This window comes from Mytilus galloprovincialis, chromosome 7 (assembly GCF_965363235.1).
Source record: "Mytilus galloprovincialis chromosome 7, xbMytGall1.hap1.1, whole genome shotgun sequence".
Lineage (NCBI taxonomy): Eukaryota > Metazoa > Mollusca > Bivalvia > Mytilida > Mytilidae > Mytilus > Mytilus galloprovincialis.
This window is the reverse complement of record NC_134844.1, coordinates 57,997,902-58,007,839: the sequence shown is the minus strand read 5'-3', so window position 1 is coordinate 58,007,839 and position 9,938 is coordinate 57,997,902. Positions and strand designations below refer to the sequence as shown.

The 9,938-nt window shown below is 34.2% G+C and overlaps 1 protein-coding gene across 1 annotated transcript; it reads left to right on the top strand.

Moving 5' to 3' along the window:
- The first annotated feature begins 1,261 nt into the window (after positions 1-1,261).
- On the top strand, positions 1,262-8,797 carry LOC143083369 (thyroid transcription factor 1-associated protein 26 homolog). Its single transcript, XM_076259624.1, has 4 exons — positions 1,262-1,416; positions 4,799-4,949; positions 5,567-5,654; positions 8,611-8,797. Exons 1-4 carry the CDS (start codon positions 1,335-1,337, stop codon positions 8,779-8,781), a joined length of 492 nt encoding a protein of 163 aa, XP_076115739.1. The 5' UTR covers positions 1,262-1,334; the 3' UTR covers positions 8,782-8,797.
- The last annotated feature ends 1,141 nt before the right edge of the window (positions 8,798-9,938 follow it).

Here is a 9,938-nt window from a genome sequence, read left to right as displayed (position 1 = left end):
AATTGTTACTGAAATATGTCAACAGAAAACTTCCCGTGTGTCTTTTACCATACATGTAGCCTTGCCCTTGGATCCTGACCAAACCCTTCATTTTTTTCATAAGTACAATGAGGTACAGCTACAATGTTCATATACATGTATACTGTTGAGAATTAAGCCATGATCACAGGCTTATTTTGTAAAATCTTGGTAGGTTTATAATACTTCAGTGTTTTCATTCTTACTAGGAATCGGTGTAGGATGTTTAAATTTATTGGGAGTCTCCCTCTGCAACAATATCGATCTTAACCAATTGAAAACCAACTTACAGTAAGGGTGGTAACATTTTATGTGTAATTATTGTTGTATTTTGCCCCTTTCCTTGATCTGACCAAGCCACATCACATTAGAAGACAATCTAGGGACCTATACACCTTATCACTAATCCCGGCTGATCCAGCCGCTTGAACCTTTGACGCATACCAACAATCACTTTTCCATTGTGGCGTCAGATATTTTGTTTTAAGACGTCAAAATTTAACGGGAACCTGTATGTTATCCAGCAATGGCGGACAAATAGCGATGAGGTGTATTTACTTCAGATATGACAGAAATTTTGGCAAGTGTCTTGAAATGGAACAAATAAAAAAGCAAGGGGCAAAAACATGTTTCATCCATATTCCTTCATATTCCAAATTTCTCTTAAAAATGAAGCTTTGCTAGATGTTGACATCAAAGACTTCAAGTTCTAAGACAAAAGCATCATAGAATGATAGGATACACAAATTTTTTGACAAAGGATCAGTGTACATGGTTTCTTTTAAATCATGGCTACCATTCACGCCTTTTCACCGACAGCATACGTTACCTGTTTATTAAAGAAACGTTTTTGTCAACAAATATTGACAATAACAAAGGTAACTTGTAATGAATTAATTCTCTAATTGTAAAAGGTTGTCTATGGCCATTTCTGATTTCACAATGCATGAATGACGTCACAATCGATTATAAACAAAGAGTCGGTTTCGGGACAGGGGGTTGAATATTATCCGTGAATGCAGTTGTAGGTTCAAAATAACAATCTTATAAAAGGGCAATACATAAAAAATCACTTTGATGAATTTTTATACATATTTTGTCATTATATACAGCTGAAAGACGTTTTTACTTAGTTATCAAGTTTTGATCTCTAAGAAAGCAATCATCGACCGGAAATTTGAATGTATGTCCGGGATAGATTTTTAAATTATTAAAACTAGATTCTAGGTTACTTTTGCGGTTAAAGAGATGGACGTATTTAGTGATATTTAGACAACACTAAATAACACTGATTTTAATATTTTGAAGGTGCAGGAATGGATTTGCAGAAAAAGAGAGAAGGGAAGCGACAGTTGAAGGCTGAGCAGTACAAAAAATTTAAAGGAAATAAAAAAGAAGGTATAGTAACATCAATACCTACTGTTTACGTGAGGTTCATTATAAGAAATGGACAAAAATGAGATGATTTACACCCAAAAAATTACTCTCAGTACAGACATACCTGTCCAGTTGGAAAAGTTTAAGGCTTGGCATACACTTAACATATGATAGTTAAATGCATTTTGTGTTTCCAAAAGATTAAATCTTTTTGGGGATTTTGATGAGCATTTTTGTTCCGTTCCTGCAGAACTACAGCTACAATTACCCTCACTGAAAGACCGTCGTACACACAACAGATTAATTCTTTTCTGCAAGAATATACATGGTCAAGCAAACTTAACATCTGACCAACTGAAAAAACCATCCCGTACAACCAAGAACATGCACAGTCAACATTTCCTCCGACTTCAAACAAAAACAGACACGTTAAAATACAGTTTTATTCTAAATACCATTAAAGACTGGAACCTACTATCACAAGCTATCTTCACTAAAATTCAGACAGCAGAAGAACCAGCTAAAACCTTTAGTGAAATTGTAAGGGGGGCCCAACTTAAGTAAATTACTTGACGCTCGCGCGGTGTATTAATATCCTTGGATGTATCACCGTAAACCTATCAAGATCAAGATAAACTTGCCAGAAGCCGAAGGTGTAGTTTCTCTTAGAACATGTGATAGTAGTCCGAGATTACTCTGCTGTCCAACCTGGACCACGACCCAAGCTTGTCTGGCAAAAGAGCCGTTGGACGTCAGAGTAATCTCGAACTAATGTGATAGATACTAAAGTCAGCCTTAAGCGGTTGAGATAGGGAAGTAATTCTTCAGCTCAGTCGGTTAACATGCTGCCTTGTATAACACAGAGGTCCTGGGTTCGAGTCCCGATGGAGACAAAGATGATTTTGTAATGAATCATGCTCTCCCGTTTCATTGGTGCCTAACTAAAAAATCTAAGGTGGTTAAAGAGGAATATTTGTGTTAGAACCATAATGGTAATATGAGGCAGGCATTACCTGTGAATGGGGACGAAGTCTGTATTTTTTTTTTATTCAAACATGTTGATAAACGGAAATACCGTAACGTTTCCGATGTTAGGGATTTAGTTGTGACGTTATTCAAGTTATGACGTCATATTCAATGTAAACAAAGAAACGCTGTTATCCAGGTAACATTTTTTTCATATCAAACAATTATTAAAAATGATTGGGTATTGAATTCCTTCCTATATTTGTTGATATGTTGATAAATATACATTTTATTCAAAGTCTCCTGAAAGACCAGAAACGGAAAAAGACCGGAAACGGAAGTAGATCTGAAAAAAAGTTAACGATTTTGAGTTTATTACATGTACATGTATTAGTAGAATGAAAACTTCGGGAAATTTTCCCAAATTTAAAAAAAAAATTTTTTATTGATTTTTCTACCGTAATTGGGGACTTCGTCCCCATATGATGACTCTTAAGGTGGGGGGAGTGTGACAGGATTGCTTCCCTTACAACATGTGGTAGCTACTCAGTCAGTGGTAAGCGGTTCAGCTAAGGAAGTACTTCTTTAGTACAATTAAGTTCGAGTCCCAGAGGGGACAAAGATGATTTTGTATGTTGAATCATGCTCTCCAGTTACAACTGTAAAACCACTTAATTTACCCATGAATATATTGGCATAAGATGGAGCCATTTTTGTACCCATAGCAGTGCCATTTGTCTGTAAATATTGTCTATTTACAGACAAATGGCACTGCTATGGGTACAAAAATGGCTCCATCATAAGATGGAGCCATTTTTGTACCCATAGCAGTGCCATTTGTCTGTAAATATTGTCTATTTACAGACAAATGGCACTGCTATGGGTACAAAAATGGCTCCATCTTATGCCAATATATTCATGGGTAAATTTGAAAAGCAACTGCTGGAGTGCTCCATCGAAAAACCGCTTTCCTGGTATCGATTTATTGATGACGTTGACATGAAATGGGACAAGGGAGACCAAAAATTACAAACTTTTATAACAAATGCTAACAATCAACACCCTACCATCAAATTCACCCATGAAACATCTAATTCCACCATAAACTTCCTTGATACATCTAGCACCCTCTCTGTAGGTATAATAAACACAGATATATACTCTAAACCTACAGATACTCATCAATACTTGTCGCCTGAAAGTTGCCATCCCCCACACTGCACGAAGAGCATTCCATACAGCCAAGCTCTAAGAATAAGGCGAATCTGCTCCTCTGAAGACACTGCAAAACAACGTCTGGGGCAGCTTAAAGGACATTTGAAAAGAAGGGGATATAAACACAAAAACATCAAAAATAGTTTTCGAAAAGCAGAATCCATCCCCAGAAGCAGTCTGCTAACTTACAAAGATAAACAGAAAAGTAAAAGAATCTCATGTGTGCTCACCTACCATCCATGCCTGAGAAATAGTTTCAAGACCATTCGTGATCATTGGACAGCAATCGAGAAACATTCGAAGTTATCCAAAATCTTTCCTGAGCCTCCCATGATTGCCTTCAAACAACTTAACAGCCTGAGAAATATACTTGTCCGTGCTGACCTTTCCAAACCTAACCATACTGTAGGTAATTGTCAGCCTTGTGGGGATAAGCGCTGCAAATGTTGCAACCAATTGCAGCATTCATCAACATTTCACAGTAAGACCACAGAAAAGACATACAAGATCTTCTGCAATGTTACAAGATCTTCTGCAATGTCAACTGCAAAAGCTCAAACGTGATTTACGTTCTTGAGTGTCCTAGATGTGGTCTCCAATATGTTGGTGAATCTATGCAGCCATTTCACAAACGCCTCAATGGCCACAGGAGTGACCTCACAAAAAAACCGTATATTCCTGTCAGCCAACATTTCAGGTTACCAGATCACAATCTGAAAGATTTTGATCACATGAAGATCCTTGTGATCGAACAGGATTGTACATGGCAACATAGGCAAAGAGAAAATCGGGAGAGGTTTTGGATAAAAACACTGGGTGTCCTCCATCCAGATGGAATCAATAGAAAGAAATAATTAAATTTACAGTCTAGTGTTTATATTATTATATTCAGGATTTTGGATTTAAATCAATCGACCAAAACTTACCTGTATTATTAGTGATCTATGTTTACACCTTATACATTATATCTCATTATTGTTAAAACTTTTGTCACCGAAGAAGGCCATTTGTTGAGCCGAAATATTTGCAATTATTGTATAATTTATATCATCTGTTCAGTTTTTCCATCTTTGTGCAATGATATTCAACACTTTTTAGTGTTTTGTTTTCCATCTATTTATCGGTATTGTTACACAATCTTTCAGACTCATATATATATATATATATATATTTATATATATATATATATATATATCATTAAAATTTCAGTTGTATTTTTTAGGACAGGGTTTTGCAGATAAAAGAAAAAAGAAAGTACAATATGAATATCTTAAGATGCTGAGAAAAGAAAAAAAGAAAAGAGAAAGGACGGCCTTGCCACACACAAGTATTGAAGACACAGACATGACAGAGGAAAAGATCGGAAAAGAAAAGTAAGAATCACATAAGAAATGCTTTTCAGGGGTAAAAATATTACTTTCAACAAAATATTTTTTTTAACTATTTTTACAAAAAAATATCTTGGAAGAACCTCTTGAGCTGCATATAAAAATACAGATTTTTATTGATTCACGAAAATTGGTACCAATTATTGATATAAATTGATTAAAATTGAAATTCTGACTGTCCAATTCTGTTAACAAATTAATTAATTTTGAGGATTGTTATGACTCATCAGATAAGTAGATAACATGTTACAACAAATTATGACACCTGTTGTGACTTGATTAGCATAGGGTTGTTAACTTATCATAAATATGTTGCCAGATTAAATTATAGATTTTTTAAAAATGATCAGAAAAACTTCAAAATCGATGATAACCAATAGTTTTTTCAGGTATATTTTATGAAAATTGGGATTTTGACTTGTTTTACTATCCTGATTACAGGATTCTGGTTGAGGCATGAAAATTGTGATGATACCGCCAAAATTGGGACAGTTGACAGGTCTGCAAATGTAAATGAATTGATACACAGTACATTGTAGTTGACAAGTTTATTTTCAATTTGACAAATAACATGTATTTATATTTTTATGACATCTTTTCAGGAAAATAGAGGACAGTAGCTCAAACACTTACAGCAAGTCGCAGAAACAGTTTAGTAAGAAAAAAATGGACAAAGAAAAGAAGAAAAAAGTAAGATAAATATTTGGAAAGAACACTGTTTTTTTTTGTATTTAAGTAGTTTTAAAAAGAACAGCAAACAGATGCATACATGTAATAATTTCAATTATCACATTAAGGTGTTCTAAAAATAACCAGATGTATTATAATTGCCAATGAAACAACTCTCTACCCATGCTACCAGTGACCAAATGTCATAAAAGTTAACAACTGTCGGTCATCTTACAGCCTTCAAGAATGAGCAAAACCCATACTGCATGGTCAGATATTAAAAGCTTGAAAAGGGCAAATGTCAAACAATTCAAATGAGAAAGTAATGGCATGATTTATGTTAAAACAATGAACAAAATACAAATGTGACATACATTTTGTACAGTAACAAATGACATCCACTGAATTACAGGCTTCTGACATAACTTATTTAGCTCACCTGGCCTAAAAGATGGCCGCCATGGCTAAAACTACAACATAGGGGTAAAATGCAGTTTTTGGCTTATAACTCAAAAACCAAAGCATTTAGAGCAAATCTGACAGGGTAGAATTGTTAAACAGGTGAAGATCTATCTGCCCTGAAATTTTCAGATGAATCGGATTACCCGTTGTTGGGTTGCTGCCCCTGAATTAGTAATTTTAAGGAAATTTTGCTGTTTTTGGTTATTATCTTGAATATTATTATAGATAGAGATAAACTGTAAACAGCAATAATGTTCAGCAAAGTAAGATCTACAAATAAGTCAACATGACCAAAATGGTCAGTTGACCACTTTAGGAGTTATTGCCCTTTATAGTCAATTTTTAACCATTTTTCGTAAATCTTAGTAATCTTTTAGAAAAATCTTCTCCTCTGAAACTACTAGGCCAAATTTAACCAAACTTGGCCATAATCATCATTGGGGTATCTAGTTTAAAAAATGTGTCCGGTGACCCGCCCAACCAACCAAGACGGCTGCCATGGCTAAAAATAGAACATAGGGGTAAAATGCAGTTTTTGGCTTATAACTCAAAAACCAAAGCATTTAGAGCAAATCTGACATGAGTAGAAATGTTAAACAGGTGAAGATCTATCTGCCCTGAAATTTTCAGATGAATCGGATTACCCGTTGTTGGGTTGCTGCCCCTGAATTAGTAATTTTAAGGAAATTTTGCTGTTTTTGGTTATTATCTTGAATATTATTATAGATAGAGATAAACAGTAAACAGCAATAATGTTCAGCAAAGTAAGATTTACAAATAAGTCAACATGACTGAAATGGTCAGTTGAACCCTTTAGGAGTTATTGCCCTTTATAGTCAATTTTTAACCATTTTTCGTAAATCTTAGTAATCTTTTATAAAAATCTTCTCCTCTGAAACTACTTGGCCAAATTAATCCAAACTTGGCCACAATCATCTTTTGGGTCAGTAGTTTGAAAAATATGTCTGGTGACCTGGCCATCAAACCAAGATGGCCGCCATGGCTAAAAATAGAACATGGGGTAAAATGCAGTTTTTGGCTTATAACTCAAAACCCAAAGCATTTAGAGCAAATCTGACATGGGGTAAAATTGTTTATCAGGTCAACATTTATCTGCTCTGAAATTTTTAGATGAATCGGAAAACCCGTTGTTGGGTTGCTGACCCTGAATTGTTAGTTTTAAGGAAATTTTGCTGTTTTTGGTTATTATCTTGAATATTATTATTGATAGAGATAAACTGTAAACAACAATAATGTTCAGCAAAGTAAGATTTACAAATAAGTCAACATGACCGAAATGGTCAATTGACCCCCTTAGGAGTTATTGTTCTTTATAGTCAATTTTTAACAATTTTCATAAAATTTGTAAATTTTTACTAACATTTTCCACTGAAACTAATGGGCCAAGTTCATTATAGATAGAGATAATTATAAGCAGCAAGAATGTTCAGTAAAGTAAGATGTACAAACACATCACCATCATCAAAACACAATTTTGTCATGAATCCATCTGCTTCCTTTAATATTCACATAGACCAAGGTGAGCGACACAGGCTCTTTAGAGCCTCTAGTTTCATTATATTTTTAATAATTGTTAACTTAAGGTTACCATGGTTACGTTTGTCAATATATAAGATTAAGAATTAGGTCATGCTCTCAGTAACTGTTTGAAAATGCAAATTAAATATATTAAGTCCAAAGATTCATTGTCATTAAAATAGTGTTTAGGAGTAATAAGAAACACTAGTCACCTTAGAACCAGAATAATGTGCCTGGGAATTATAACTTTGAACTAGAACAATACAAATCATGTTCAGCATGTCAATAAAATACAAAGCAGGGGTCATGTGACATGAACATGTGTTGATATGCATGTAATATCTGCCACTGGACATTTCACATCAATTAACCCATCCATCAAGAATATCTTTGTTTTCCTAAGGATAATCCTGAAAATGTTCTTCCGTTACAAGAAGCACTTTACCTCAGCAACTATAGAAGAGAGACTTTCTGTCTGTCTGTCCATTGGTCTGTTATTCTTCTCATCTGTTCTTCCCACATGTGTTGTGATGTTATAATCAAATCAACTTGAAACTTAATTAAATATTTTCATAGTGTTGTGAACTTTTAAAATTGGTTGCCAAATGTTTGTTATTGTTAAACCCTTGCTTTACAAAAAGTGGGGGGCATACTGTTTTACCTCTGTCGATATCCATCTGTCCCATGAATATTTTTCATGGCATCTTTCTCAGGAACTACATCATAAGGATTTCTGAAATTTGGTTGCAGGGTTTATATAAGTCAGCTGTACCGTGTGATGCGTTCTCAAATTCATCACTCAGCAACATGCAGTTTACAGAACACTTACATATTTTTACATTATTAAAATTGGCCAGTTGTGGTGGTGGGGGGGTATCATCATTGAGTAGAAGCTCACAGTTTCACTTGTTTAGACTCCTAAGTTACATATATCAGTGACAAAATGTTATATTTGATTAACTTTTTACTTTTTCAGGAAGTTTTAAAGCAGAAAAGAGAAATTGAGACTGCATTAACCAATTATAAAGACAAGAAATCTAAACAGTATAGAAAGTTGTGTAAAAAGACATACAAAGGACAGCCTGTGATGAAAAATCAGATAGAAATACTTCTACATAAAATTCAATCTGGAATTGATCAAACGTAATAAAAATGTAAAATAATTCTGTAAGAAAATATTTGCCATGACATCAGTTATTTTTTTAGTTTGAATGTCCCTTCTGTATTTTCTGCCACTCTTTGAGGTGCCTGTTTTCTCCAGATGAAATTTGCTTATAGGCAAATTAAAGAACAAGTAGATCTTTGTCCTGCTTGCAACAAAAGTGGCAGAATGCGATACATTAGAATACATCCTGGGCGAAGGTGTAAGTGTCATATTTAAAGCATTATATTTCTGAAGGAAGAAAACGTGAATGCTACATACTTCGTATGCAGACGCCTTATGTTACGAGATTTCTGTCTGTCATACTTCTATTATCCTCTATTTTCTTGGTTCAGTAACTGCTTGTAAACACAGATAGGTTTTTTTTTGTCATGTTAATTTCTTACTCATTATGAGTAATATAACTATATGTTTGGTATTTGGGTTAATTGCAAGGTCTACATGTCTGTCAGACGGGGTTTAATTGATCCTGACCTCGGATGGATCATGATCAGCAGTCACGGTTTGGTTTTACTTTTCATGGTCAAGGTCATATCTCAGCTGATACTATATGTAAACTGAAGTTATATAGAATGATAACGTCTACATATCTAACTGGCAGGTTTCATCTGACCTTTACCTCATTTTCATGGTTGATTGGTCACTGTTAATTTCTTTCTGATTTGGTCTATTTGTCAGATACTATAAGCTAAGATCAACTATATTTGGCAAATAAAATAATTGTTAGATGTTCTTCTGGCAGGGTTCATCTGACCCTGACCTTGCTTCATGGTATATAAGTCATTGTAAAGTTTTCACGGTTATGTTTGTTTCTTCAAATACTGTATGTTAATAGGTCAATTATATTTGGTGTAAGGAGTAACTGCATGTTGTATATCATTTTTATGACAGGTCTTACTTTGACCTTATTTTCATGGTTCATTGGTCAATGTCCAATTCTCGTAATTAGATCTGTTTCTATGGGTACCATAAGCAACTTTATTTGGTGTATCGTAAGATTGTAAGGTGTACATCTTTAATTGTCTTGGTTTATCTGACCTTGACTTCATTTACTTTTTTCATTATTAACAATATATATATATTTTTTAAAACTTAGTAAAACCTTCATATCACACTCTTTCAATATAAATTAAATCATGATA